Consider the following 14,661-nt stretch of genomic DNA (forward strand, 5'->3'; position numbering starts at 1 on the left):
TCCTCACTTCTGTTATATGCCCATCTCAGCCCCATTGCCAGCAGCTTCGACAATATGTTGTGGTGGCAAATAGTATTGATTCAAATTGTGGGTGACAAATTGTAATTTAACTGTAATTTATATCATTTTCATGATCTAAGCATACATAGTGCTTCAAATATTTAAATAACTGAAATGTTCCTCAGATAAAAAACACACTTATCCAGTTTGGCCATTAGAAGTAAGAGAAGACCTCCCACAGGAACCTTTTTAAATATTATTTTGTTGTTGTTTGTTTTTAATGTTTATTCTTTAGTCCAAAGAGCTAGTGATTAAGTCTTTGAGAAGTCAGGATGGGGGTAGTCCTTCGTTTCTACTGCACAGATTGAAGACAATGGTAATCTTAGAAATACTGAGCTACTCTGAGATTTTTAAATTAGGGGAAAAAAAATTAGAGTCATTCATTTTTAAATTCATATATGATGTTCACAATTACCATTGTCTGTGTTCAGATAGTTTAATAACCTATTATCTGTGACCTCTCAGGAATAATGCCTAGTAAAAGTGCCTATTTTAAAAAGCTTCCTGTGGAAGAAAGTAAGCCTTCCAGGCAGGACAGCCTCCATGACTTGTGGGGCTCAGTGAAAATGAAAATGTGAGGCTCCTTGTTGAAAAAAACAGAAAAAGTGCCATTCAAGGTACTAAACATATGAAGCTTTTTCCTCCCTTCCATGGTCTCTCCACCTGTAATGGTGTTTTTCTTTGATAATTTAGGTCGTGTTCCTTCAGGCACATGGGGACTCTCAGAGCACAGACTCTCATAGACCCTGGGGGTCTCCTCCCACGACTCAGTGTACAAACAGCCCATAAATGTCAGGTTCCCCCTCCTGCCAGCTACCACACTGACACTCTGTGCCTTGGCATCTCCCCTTTCCACAGTCCCACCACTCCAACCCACACTGGGTGCATATTGCAATCTCCACAGTGGAATACGGAGGTGGACAAGTGCCCACCAAATGCTCTGAGGCACTGTGGACCCTGGGCAGGACAGCTGCTTCCATGCCCCATGTCAAGATGCAACAGGGCGCATGCCAACCCTGACCCTTCTCACACCCATAACCATCTTCTGCTCAGGGACAGAGAGTAACAGTATTCCCTGGGAGCGGGAGGGCAGAGAGAAGGAGGCCAGTGGGGGCTGAAGCACCAGGAGATGGCAGAGCAGACAGTGGACAACCTTTCCTGAGGGGCCGGGAAGAAGGGACTGCAGCACGGCCGAGGCCTCTCTCCATGTGTGCTCCACTGTCCCATCAGACTTCATTACAGAGCACAGATTCAAAGATAAAATTAAGAATTTCAAGACACCAGTCACAGAGCATTAAACCTCAAGCACTGGGCTCTTCTAGGTGACACCCATAAAGCTGCCTACAGGCTAAACCAAATCTACCTGTAAAATAATAAAATAATGGCTAACATCTGTTATGCCAGGCACTAGTCTAAGCACTTTATTTTGCATGTATCCATTAATCCTCTAGAGAACTTATGAAGTATATGCCATTGTTATCCCCATTTTACGGGTGAAGTAACTAGTGTCCAAGGTCACTCTGTAGTAAAGGGCACCTTGAGGATTCAAACCCAGGCAGTCTGGCTCCCAAAGATCTTTATTGGAGAACTGAAAGAAGAGTGAATAGCTTAGACATTCGCTGAAAAAGCAAATCACACTTAGAAACACTGTGCAATGGTGGAGGCTTTGTCTGAAAGCTAATTTCTAGGAGATAAAATCCTGATTGATTACAGGTACCTTGGATACTCTGTTAATAGGCTGTTGCCTTGATCTAATTAGAGCATCAAAAGCAACTATCAAATACATAGGCTTCTCTGTGAAGCAATGTCACACAAATGGAGTGATTCAATAGAAACCAGAAGGGATTTGTGCCTAGAATTGTACCATTTTAAAACTTTCTGTAGCTGTCTACTCCAACCCCCACCTCCACGTTGCCCTGCCCAAGGCTATACAGCTGATGAGTGACAGGGCAGGGCCCCAGACCTCTTTGTCCTAGACAAGGAAGTGCAAAGAATGTTACCAGGCACCCCTGTAATATTCTTGGTGCTTGCTTAGACCCCCTCCTTGAGAAGGCTGCACTGTGAAGATAAAGAGTATGGGGCCGGGAGAAAGGGGATGTCAACCAGTATCTACCCTAATGCTGACTCTCTTTTCTATTCTCCCTTACTGAAGAGGAGTTCATGTTTCGTTGTATAAAAATACTAATGTTGACTGCAACTATGTCATCTTAATCATAATTGCTCTTATGAAATCACTGTTTTGTTAAAATTGCTATTAATATTATAAAATCTTGCCTAATTATAATGGAGGTATTGCTGGGTCAACTTGTCTAACCCAGTTCTCCAAAATAGGAGAATTCAAAGATAATAGGCAGCGTGATTCCTTGCTGTCTATGCCTTCAAAGTGCCAACAAGATAGGTCTAATAACTCACATTAACTTTATTTGTGGAATATGCAAGGAACCAGGGCAGAGGTCATGACTGTTACTTCCTTTACTGACTGTCTTTTACTCTGAAGTACAATATGTCACCATAGAAAAACATAGAAGAGCCAAGGCCAGCCTGTTTATTTAACCAGTTTATTGAGGATTCTCAACTCAGGAGCCATACACATTAAACAATGTTATTTGTTTTCATGGTGGTTTTCAACTAGCTTCGTCAAATCTTTTCCTGTCCGTTAAGTATATCTTTGTCATATTCAACAACCTTGGGGTCACCTGTTTATTAACATTCAGTATTGTTTAAAACTTTAATCTCAAATGCAGTTTAAAATCTCCTCTGCCCTCTACCCAATGCAGATATGAACTGGGATCCTCACCTTTTGAGCAGTTGAAGGGATTGGAGAGCAGAATCTGGTTCTAAAGCTTCTAGTTCTCCCTTCTCTTTGCAAAGCCGGGGAGAATCAAGTGGTAACAAGGAATATGGGTATTTACACAGCTGCCCACTCTTCGAGTCCTCTGTTGATTATGACTACTTCTCTGAGTACCTCTGAGGCAGGCATCCAAATGCTGGCCTTCTCAGGGGCTAAATATATGAGTTTTTCAGAGAGCCTGTAAGGTGTCCACACCATATTGTTTTCTGATGTCAGAGTACCACAATTGTGTCACCTCCTCCCTTGCTTCAATGGCATGCCTCACCAGCCACTTGCTGATGGATTTCCCTTGCCAGGCAGGTCATCATCTTGGGTAAAGCACCAGCAAGTTGACTCAGGGCAACTCCAACTGGTCCCCACATGAGTTTCATACAAATGTAGCCTTCTTCACCACCGCCCCCTGTGCCCTGCTGTTTCTCTCTGGTTCTCTCTGCCTTGCTCAGATAGGCACAGGGAGAGATTAGCCTATTCTCTGCCTAAACAGTTGTCCAGTAGGGAGTGAAATGCCAATTTTTCATCATAGAGGTACAGCCAGTCTTTGTGGCAGTCTCGTGGAGCCCCACCAGCATCTTTGAAACTCGCTTCATAGAATGGAATCACCTCTCACCACAAGCCCTATACTTCCCGCAGAAACCAGTAGCCCCATAACCCATGCCCTTCTTTTCCCAAACTTTTTATATGGAGGTTGGGGTGATGGCTATAGTACATTCTGACACCTTTTAGGTTTAGGAGGTCGCTGGGCCCAAGTGCTCTTTAGGCCTCACTTAATCCCTACTGTTGTCAATGATGGGTCCGTCCTCTCAAGCAAAAATAAAAGTACCACTCACCATGCTGTTGTATGTTGGTAGAAGGAATAATTTGTGAGGCAAAGGAAAGTCCTTGAGAAGTCCTTGGTACAAAGTAAAAAATAAACGTTCATTCCTTTGCCCTTCAAAAAAGGCTGAGATTCTAAGAGAAGGCTTAATCAAGGAGGATGCTATATCAAATAGACTTTGGCAAAATGGATAGGACTGAAAAAATATATTTTAGTAAAAAGTTGCCTATGAACAGAGGTTGGGATATGGACAATTGGAGAGTAGATTTGAGGAAAATGCGTAAACATTTTGGTAGCAGAAAAGCAGGATATAAGATCAGAAAAGCAGTCTGGGAATATCAGATCGGGGGTTAGTGAGCACAGGGTTAAGGAATCTAAATCTGGTTACAGTGGAAAGGCTTTTCCACAAAGAGAGTGACCTGCTAAAAATGGCAAATTTGGGGGAGTTGATTGCTAGACGACACGCAGAATGGGGTTGGGAAAAAAGAAACCAGAGAGATAGTAGTATAACAATTTAAAAAGGAAGAAGTAGGAGGGTGGAGTGCAGGGGAGCACATGGAAAGGAGAATGTAAGCAGTGTTGGGATTGTGTGTGATGTTTGATGACTAGTCTTGTAGGATAGGACATGCTAGCACGTCCCAAATCCACACTGCATGACACTAATCCTGTGGATGTGCCAAGTCAACAGAGGATTCTCTGGTCAAAGAAGCTGAGGAAACTTAGCATAATATGGTCCCCACTTAGAAATTCATAGTTAACGCAATATAGCACTCCTAAAGATAAAGAAGCAACATAACTTTGTTTAGCCCAACATTACCCAAAATTATTTGATCATAGACCCCCCCACCCTTTGTGTAACTCCCATCATACAGAATCAGTGTTCCATGGCCATGGTTCTCAGAGAGCCATTGCACTATGTAATATGCTATGAATAGGTTGCTGTGTTGATTTGTACATTAGTATTGTGTATTTCTTTAGCAAACATTAAAAAACAAAAGTATAATTTATGATCAGCTCTGTTTCTGAAAAGAAAATCGTTCTTGAACTCTTCTAAGCTTGAGCTATATCTTTTGAAACTTGACCTTGTCCCATTCCAAATGAAATACTTCTTGTAGCACAAGATCAAGAAGCAGTAACTCCAATTTTATAATTTTATAATAATTTCTGGGATTGATTTTTGTGGCCTTAAGAAGATACACATCAGTATCTGTGTCCTCAGCTTTGGGCTTGGGGGGAAAAAAGCTTTATTTTTAGAGTCCTTTTTTACTTTCAAAGTAAGCACATATAAAGTAAGGATTTTGTTTGGGAGAATAACAAGAGGAAAGTTGTCTCATTCCTTGTGTTGTTTCACGTAATAACTGCTAACTAAAAAGTTATTTGATTATGAAAATAAGGCAGGTATTAATTACACTTTATACACAAAGAAATGTGAGTCTAAAGATGATAATTTATTGGCTCATGGTAGCCAGTTTATGCTAGAACCAGGACTTGAAAGAATCGGGTGTTACGTTTTTTCTGATAAAGCACTCCTCCTTAAAGAGTAAAAAAATAAAATAACTACTTTTGTTGAGTGTCAAAAAGACTTTTCCTTTGTTTTGAAATTATTCCAAAATTCAAGGGGTGCCACAAAAGCTACCATGTTCACACTTACTCTGGGAGAGAGGTCCCTCGCTTCTACACAGTAAAGTCAACAAATGGAGTGAACAGTGAATGTGTCTGTCTTGCCTTTCACTTTTCACTTTACCCACTAAAGAGTATCAAAGACTAGCATGCTCCTCCTCTCAGGGCAGGGATTATGCCCGATTGAATAATAAAGAAACTGGGACTCAGAAAGGTAGTGACTTACCAGTCACTGGGCAAGTTGATGAGACACACATCTTAAATGTCTTTGGAGCACCAAGCATTCAGAATAATTACTCCAAGTATAGCTATTGAATAGCATATTTGTTGACTGAGGAAGGAAGTAGCATCTTATTCATGTATCTCCGGTATGACTTTTCACTTAAAGAGGCTTATCTATGTCAAAAGTAAAAGTGCCTGTTACTTTAAATCAAGCATGAACTATTGCTATATTATTTTTTAAAGCTTATAAACAAACGCTTATAAAAGAAATAAACTTTACTTCCAACAATAGAAAAAACGGTGAATAGGTTTTAAAAGCCCATTGCTTTATAGCTTTAATACTGTTCAAATACTAGGTTAATAAAAAGGAAAAATTTTATTTTATTTTATCATTTTTCTCATATTACATATTTTGGTGTGTCATTTATAAAATCTATTTCAAATCTATTTTGTTGTGATCAAATTTATAGTTACTTTACATATCTGTTCATGTTGAAAAGTATTTTTAATAATAAAGAATTATATATAATCTCTTCAAAGTAAGGATTGTTAATTACCTCAAGAATGACACCAGGCAATGAGGAGTAGGGAGGGGCACTTTCAGGTTTTGCTCTCTGTCTATTTTATATTATATTATCTCTTAGAGTATATTAATGTATCATAAGCATAATGTATCATAAGCAAAAATCTTATAATTTTTTCAAAGTTCATAAAAATTGGTTGCAAAGAATGAAAGCATATAATGGGCATTTACACTTTTGTCAAAAAATTCAAACATACAAATACTATAAAAAAGCTTCTGTGTATCCATCACGTAATTGTGGCAAACATTAACATTTTAGGGAAGTCAATTTTTTGTTTTGAAGGAAATACCCCAAACTTGCCCTGTTGACCAGGAGTCAGTGTGAGTTCTTAGCCTTTCCTGCCTCGGTCAGTATTGGTGTAGAAAATGGCATATGCTACAGCAGCTCTCAGTCTTACGCCGCAGGGCCCCGCTGCAAAACAGGTGTAACCATTGGTTGCTGGGCAATGGAGAAAACAGCAAACCCAGCTCCCTTCACTTCAACATTTATTTATCTAGATTAATGATGTAGACCATCATAAACAAACAAGATATTTGTTATATAAATAGGATGGCTAATGCATTTCAGGAAATTTTAAGATTTTCCTTAGTGTTCATGTGTACTTTCAATGCTTTTAACCTTGAAAGAGATATATATTGTTTGGAAATCAAAATTAAAGTTATATTGAAAGAGTACAATATGATTTCCTTACCTCCTGATAAATAGTACCATGCATCTTAGGAAGGTACATTGGGTTTTCCATTTGAATTGTTTCCTAACAAATAAAAGTTACAGAATAATTCATTTGTGTTAAAGCACAGAATAGTCTTATCATTTAGAAGAGAAAATCTCAAGTTATCTCATTCTGTACTAAAATTCAAAGGAAAATCAAATCCAAAAGAAAAATTTTTTAACCAATAAAAAGAGTAATTACAGCTTGTTTAGAAAGGCTCAATAAAGGCTTGTTCATTTATAAAGGCTAAAAAAGTTATAAATGCAATATATTCAAACATTTTATAAGATATGACATCTACTATCAATTGTAATGGCTCTGCTTTGCCATATTAACAGTCAGTACAAAAGCCCCACCGTCTCTGAACAGATTGTTTCCGCAATTAGTATCTATGTACTAAGTTAGCAATAAAAATATATATGGGTCCATTTCCTCAGGCTCTACCTTCCTAAAGTGTTGCAAAAGTAAAATGAAAAATAGATAAATAGTCATTTTAGGAGTGGAATGTAAAATGTCACCCATGAAAAATGTCTAATAATAATATATATATAGCATACTGGAAATTAGACTTAAGATCTCAATTAAGTATTTTTGTTATAATCTACTCCTCTTTTGTTGGTTATCATGGTAATTTATATTAGTGGGAAAGCTTTGGAGCTTTCTGTATGCAGAACTGTTTCAGCTATGTTGACCCATTTACAAATACAATGCAAAAGCTACCATCCTTTTACACCCAGTCAGTTCCATCAAACAACCAGTCAGTTTAATCAAAATTATCAAATTGGTTATGAGCGTGTGTGACGCGTGAATGAGGGCTCTTACCAAAAATACTTGTGTTTTCTTCTACTTTGTCTATTTATAATTCAGCCACATTGATGGCAGCACTGTTAGTTTGACTGAGACTTGTCCATCTTCAGATCATTTAGTGGTCATTAATTGGTGAGATTATCGTATTTAAAAGCCAGTTTAAGAAAAATCTGATAGTGATTCTTAAAATCAGCAAGATGGCACAATTGGAAGCTCCAGACCCTCCTTCTTCCCACAGAGACACCGACTCAACAACAATACGTGGTTCAGTTCCCTTTGTGAGAAAGCTAGAAACCAGTTAAGAGGCTTCTGCAGCCGACGCAAGCTCAAAATGAGCCATATTGAAGCCAGCAGGAAAATTCACTGGCACGCTTTCACCATAGTCTTCCCCTGGCACAGTGCAAAGCAATTGGGAGGACAGTCCCACTTCCCATCTTCTGGGAGGAGAAAGAGAAGACTGGATTCTATATCTATGTTCCGACATTTTTTTTTTTTTTTTTCTTTTTGAGGTGGGGTGCGGGGTTGGGCACTGCCTAAGAAATTGGCTTCTGTCTCACCTGCCAAGTGCTGATGGGACCAAACATATTCTAGATTCCTGGGGCCACAGAGAACAGAAAGGACCTGGGTGGCACACTGCTGCTCCAGAATACCAGTGATGGGACAGACGGGCCAATACAGCTCGGGAAAGAGAAGAATGGCGCATGCCTCCAACGTTCTTGCTTTCCAAGGGGCCGCCCAAGGAACTCCTCCATGACATTGGTCTGGACAACGATTTCTTAGATGTGACACCGAAGCTCAGGCAACAAAAGCAAAAATAGACAAGTGGTACTACCTCAAACTGAAAATCTTAGTCACGGTAAACAATCGACAGAGTGAAAAGACAATCTGCTGAATGGGAGAAAATATTTACAAATCACATATCTGATAAGGGGTTCATATCCAAAATGTAAAGAACTCCTACAACTCAATAGCAAAATAATATTAATAATAATAATAATTCAATTTTAAAATGGGCAAACTAGATGTTTCTCTAAAGAAGATACACAAATGACCAATAGGTACATGAAAAGATGCTCAATGTCACTAATCATCAGGGAAATGCAAATCAAGACCACAATGAGATATTACCTCACACCTGTTAAGACAGCCATTATAAAAAAAAAAAAAAAGAAACAGGAAGTAGCTTATTTTCAAACCCTCCCAATAAAGAAAGGCACAGTATCAGAGGGCCTCACTGGTGAATAATACCAAAAAATAGGCAAGGATGTGGAGAAATTGGAACCCTTGTGCACTGCTGTGGGAATGTAAAATCATACAGCCTCTATGGAAAATAGTATGGAGGTTTCTCAAAAAAAAGTTAAAAGAACTACCCTGTGATCCAGCAATCCCACGGATTTTCATCCAAAAGAACTGAAATCAGGATCTTGAGATATTTTCACTCCCCCTTCATTGCAGCTTTCTTCTCAATAGCCGAGGGGTGGAAATAACCTAAATGTCCATGGATTGATGAATGGATAAGGAAAATGTGGTAAATACATACAATGGAATATTATTCGGCCATAAAAAAGAAGGAAATCCTCACATGCTACAACATGGATGAACCTTAAGGACATTATGCTAAGTGAAATAATCGGTCACAGAAGGACAGATACTGCATGATGCCACTTACATCTATCTAAAGTAGTCAAAGCAGAAAGCAGAATGGTGGTTTGCATGGGCTGGGGCGGGGGGGGCGGGAATGGGGAACTGCTGTTCAATGGGCATGAAGTTTCAGTCATGCAAAAAGAGAAAGTTCTGGAATTAGAAGTCTGTACAACGTTGTGCCTATGGTTAATAATACTGTACTGTACACTAAAAATCTGTTAAGGCAGATCTCATGTTGTGCGTTTTTTTTACCACAATTTTTTGTACACCAACATTCCCAGGACAAATGGGGCATGTGAGTATGAGACAGATTTGCATTGAATAAGTTAAGAGCAATAAAAGTGTAGTCAGACAATTAAACTTTCCTAAGCCTGAAAATTTCAGAAAAATATACTTTACTATATACTACATTGAATTGCAGCTTTCAGCTAGGTCTGTTTATATATCTATATTCAGAAGTATGAAATTGATACTGATTATGGCTAGCACAGGAAATTTTTTTTACAGTGTTTTAGTACTTGCCAACTTTTTTGTGATTTGTTCTATCTTAGGGCTATTTCAGATATGATTTTCTCCTGGTAGACACATTATAGAAACTGTTTTCTTGACATGTACAGAATGTTCTCAATACTTTCTCCAGTCTTTGGTGTCCAAGGTTACTACTAATAGTGACAGACTACTTTGTTTTAAGAAAATTTAGTACTATTTATATTTAATAATTTTTATTGTAGTAATAATGATTAATTTTACATAATATCATTGAAATTCATAGTACATTACCATTATTTTAAAACAGCAACATGCATGTGTTTTTAAAGAACAAGTTAAAAATACCAATAAACAGTGATAGTCAAATACAATGTTTATCTACAAATGTCTTACATTATATTTGTTGCTTACTAAACTTCCTCCTCTCTGTGTACAAAACAAGCATACTTGCCAGACCACAAGCAAATCCATAATTCGCATGTGTAGTATCATTGCCATTTACTTTGAATGTATAGCACATATTTATCTGAATATTTAGTCATAGAGTCCTCATTTCTTTAAGTATTCTACCACCACTTGAATTCTGAAAATGAAGACAATTTTTCTTTCCAAATTCTTAGAAATGCGTTGCTCTCCAGCTTTAAATCAGCAAACAGTTGCCAGGAGAAGCCTTAAGAAAGCCAATTTTATACCCAGAGGCTATAGAGTTGAAGGAATTACGTAGACATTGTTCTAAAATTTGTACTGACTTATCTGATTTGGCTCTCTGGCCTAAAGTTTACCAGATAATTTCCAGAGTTGTAATTTATTTTCAATTATGAGACCTTAGTCAGTTATGGGGGAAAAGGTTTTTCTTTACCCTCTCAAGTTTTTCCAGTAATGCTTCTATGTACCATTAAACTATTGGCACATTGTACTCCCAGAGGATAGATTTTGTTTGGCATGCTGAGGAATTTTGATATATTTAAGAAGGTGAGAAGTACACATTGGCATCGTTTAAACAACATAAGTCTAAACCCAAATTGGCTTTTACATGCCAAAGATGTGAAATGTGCCAACTGTTTAATAGTACACAATAACTGTTCAACTACATAAGTTGATTTCAGCAAAACAGTTTGGTGTCTGTTTTATCCTGAATCATTTAGATACAATTATGCCTTATGGTGCCTTAATAATAGAGGCAAGTTATCCATGACTTTTACATAAGCAGCTATGAATAGTATTGAAATGGTAGTCATACTAGAGTGAATAGAATACAGGAAAATTGCTTTAGTTCAAAGTGCCTCTTCAGCAGCCTCTATGCTGCCAACAAATGTGAAATAGGAAAATAAAGTTTGAGGTTGATTGTAGATCATGAACCTCTAAACTTCTTTTAATAAAATTAATTTGGACTTTTAGTGAGTTGGGGAAACATATTACAGATTTTCTTTTATTTTCAGACTTTTAAATATATACACAGGATGCCAAAAAAAATGTATAGACATTTTAAGAAAGGAAAAAACTGTTAAAATTCTAATATACAATATATACCAATAACAAAAGACGAATACAAGTCATGTTTGTCTTCTGCAATTACAAGAGATGTTCAAAGTGGTTACCATCAGCATAATTTTAATACAGTATTTTTCCTTTCTTAAAATGTGTATACATTTTTCTGGCACCCTCTGTATATTCATTTTTGACTGGCCCAACTTTTGTAGTGTGTGTTTATGTCTATGTGTGTGTAAAATATGTATATATGTGTGGGATGCTGTGCAAGCCATAGTTAGAACAAGAAACATAGCACACAGGTACTTACCCTAGCATAAAGCCGACAGTGCTTGTATTTTAATTTAGATAAAAAACAAAAGTTAGCATGGCATAAGAGAGTAAGAGAATTTGGGTCGTGGGAGAGGCTATGTTAGCAATGATGATCTGGGAGCCTTACGTAAGTAACTCATGTAAGTAGACTTTCAAGAGACATCCCCATGGTTAGGGAAGCAGAAGAATAGAAGCAAGCATAGAAACCAGAGAGTGTGGAGAGGGAAAGGGGAAGGGGAGGAGGTTGAAGTTCTATTTTAAAAGGTACATTTCTCTGTTACTAAATCAAGAGAAAAGGGCTAGCTGGGACTTTACAAAATATGTAAGATACATTTGAGATGATGATATATTCATTTCATGACCTACATAAAATTCACTTTGGGTAACATGGGGTCACTCCCAAGAGATAGGCAGTCACCCTCCAGACAGCCAAAACTGAGGTGCATTGAGAAGATAATGTGACTCCACTCTGGAGAGGCATGCCATTGGAAAGAAGTCACCATGGATAGAGAAAAGCAGCAGTAGTTTTAAATATTGAACCCCAGATAAAACGTAACAAAAACGGATGCTCTAAATTTGGCTGTTTCTCTCACAGGCAACCCTTTGGAGTGTTTTCCAGAGTGAGTAGCAGCAGAGATTTACTTATTTAACGGTGATTCATGATTTTTTTAAGCCACCTAGGAGCCAGGTAATGGAAAGTAAAGTTGAAAGATAAGTTAATGTCAAGTCATGAAAGCCTTCTTTAGATTTAGTGCCAAACAACTTTTCTACAAAATGAAGTGAATTAAGGGATAATAAAAATTATTACTTTATATTTGGACTATGTCCAAAATAGAGCTTTTCTTATAATACACAAAGCAGAATATTTTAGATTATGGTAGATTACAACTCCTCTTAGAGATAAGCAGCTGAAGATAATTATAGAATATCCCCCAAATGTTTTCTTTTCCTACAATGAGCAGATTCTTTAGTTGTGTTCCCTCACAGTAGTAGTTAATATTATTATCTCTTCCTCTTAAGCATCAAAGTAAATTTCTCTACAGCGAAGTAAACCCAAATCTTATAACATAGATTTCTGGTTGACATTTACTTTCATGAACACTGAACTATGAATATTATGGGTGTCTTCCCCCCATACACATCAGATGTCTCTATTACCCTCAGAGAACTTACAAATACAGTAGGGCAGAAAAGGCTACTCGATAAGAAGCATTCGTATATAATGAAGTGTACAATTATGCAGAGTACTCTATGGTTATAGTTCAGCAAGGAAAGTCAATTAGGTCTAGAATAAGGAAGGTGCTAGGATTTGGCTAAACCTTGAAATGTAGCAGAATTGGGAAAACACTGAAAGAGGAAAGTCTTCTTGAGAGAGAAAAGCATGAGTGAAAGCAAGGAGTTTTGAATGCCAATGGCACATTGGAAAACAGTCTAGAAACTGGTCTGACTGAAGAAAATTTGTGTTGGGGAAAAATAACTGCAATGGGGTTGATTTCTGGGATGCCTTGAAAATCATAAAGGCTATGGACAACCATTGTAGGTTCTTGGTGATACCCTAAAAGCAACATTTCATAGATGTCAGTACAGTAGAAGTACATAGGATATATTGCTGGAGGCAGAGAAAAGGGTCAGGAATGCAGTTATTTTAAGTGTGAGATTATGAAAGTGTCAAAAAGTATAGTAAAAGTGAAAAAGGAAATAAAGAGATACATAAAGTCATTTCCAATAAATAATTAACAAGGCTTCGACACAGAATAGTTATAGAATGAAGAAAAATATGATTAAAATGCAACTGTTATATATGGCCCTGTATAGTCATGTTGGCTTTTCTCTTTTTTTCTTTTTTTATTTAATTAAAGTTTATTGGAAACTTCTAACAAACTGACAGTTGTTAGAAAAGTTACATAGATTTCAGGTGTACAATTCTGTAATACATTATCTATATCTCACATTATGTGTTCACCAACCAGAGTCAGTTCTATTTCCATCACCATATATTAGACCCCGTTTACTCTCTTCTAGAGCCCCCCTCCCCCCTTATCCTCTGGTAACCCCTAAACTATTGTCTATGTCTGTGAGTTCTTGTTCCTTCATTTGTTTGTCTTGTTCTTTTGTTGTTTTCAGTTTTATATACCACATATCAGTGAAATCATATGGTTCTCTACTTTTTCTGTCTGACTTATTTCACTTAGCATTATAATCTCAAGATCCATCCATATTGTCACAAATGGTACTCTTTCATCTTTTCTTACTGCCGAATAGTATTCCATTGTGTATATATACCACAACTTCTTTACCCATTCATCTATTGAAGGACATTTTGGTTGTCTCCATGACTTGGCCACCATAAATAAAGCTGCAATGAACATTGGAACACACATGTCTTTATGGATAAATGTTTTCAGATTTTTTGGGTAGATACCCAGGAGAGGGATTGCTGGATCATATGGTAATTCTATTCTTAACTTTTTGAGGAACCTCCGCACTGCCTTCCGTAGCGGCTGCACCAATCTGCATTCCCACCAACAGTGTATGAGGGTTCCTCTTTCTCCACAGCCTCTCCAACACTTGTTACTATTTGTCTTATTGATGATAGCCATTCTCACTGGGGTGAGGTGATATCTCATTGTGGTTTTTATTTGCATTTCTCTGATGATTAGTGATGTTGAGCATTTTTTCATATGTCTATTTGGCATTTGTATGTCCTCTTTGGACAAATGTCTCTTCAGGTCCTCCGCCCATTTTTCAATTGGGTTGTTTTTTTGTTGTTGAGTTGCATGAAAATATCCTTGTATATTTTTGGATATTAGGCCCTTATCAGAGGCGCTGTTTGCAAAAATCTCCCATTCAGTTGGCTGCCTCTTTATTTTGTCAATGGTTTCTTTTGTTGTGCAAAAGCTTTTACGTTTGATAGAGTCCCATTCGTTTATTTTAGCTTTTACTTCCCTTGCCTTTGGAGTCAAATTCATGAAATGCTCTTTGAACCCAAAGTCCGTAAGTTTAGTACCTAAGTTTTCTTCTATGCAGTTTATTGTTTCATGTCTTATGCTTAGGTATT

At 37.5% G+C, this 14,661-nt stretch overlaps 1 protein-coding gene and 1 long non-coding RNA gene across 7 annotated transcripts in view; one reads left to right on the plus strand and one right to left on the minus strand.

The window, feature by feature from the left end:
- Nucleotides 1-14,661, plus strand: part of ELP4 (elongator acetyltransferase complex subunit 4) — a 213,965-nt gene that overhangs the window by 165,472 nt on the left and 33,832 nt on the right. Inside the window, exon 9 of one of the 4 annotated variants that reach the window (XM_074336168.1) lies at nt 8,180-9,348. The exons of 1 other annotated variant lie outside the window; for it this stretch is intronic. In XM_074336168.1, coding sequence (XP_074192269.1) covers nt 8,180-8,326 — 147 coding nt within the window. In that variant the 3' untranslated portion in view covers nt 8,327-9,348. Of the gene's footprint in view, nt 1-8,179; nt 9,349-14,661 lie in introns of those variants that run through there. 2 more of the 4 variants (XM_074336167.1, XM_074336166.1) reach the window with 2 other exon arrangements.
- LOC141572255 (uncharacterized) overlaps nt 1-14,661 on the minus strand; it is a 105,864-nt gene that overhangs the window by 70,369 nt on the left and 20,834 nt on the right. The window lies entirely within an intron of this gene.

Source organism: Rhinolophus sinicus, linkage group LG06 (assembly GCF_036562045.2).
Source record: "Rhinolophus sinicus isolate RSC01 linkage group LG06, ASM3656204v1, whole genome shotgun sequence".
Taxonomy (NCBI): domain Eukaryota; kingdom Metazoa; phylum Chordata; class Mammalia; order Chiroptera; family Rhinolophidae; genus Rhinolophus; species Rhinolophus sinicus.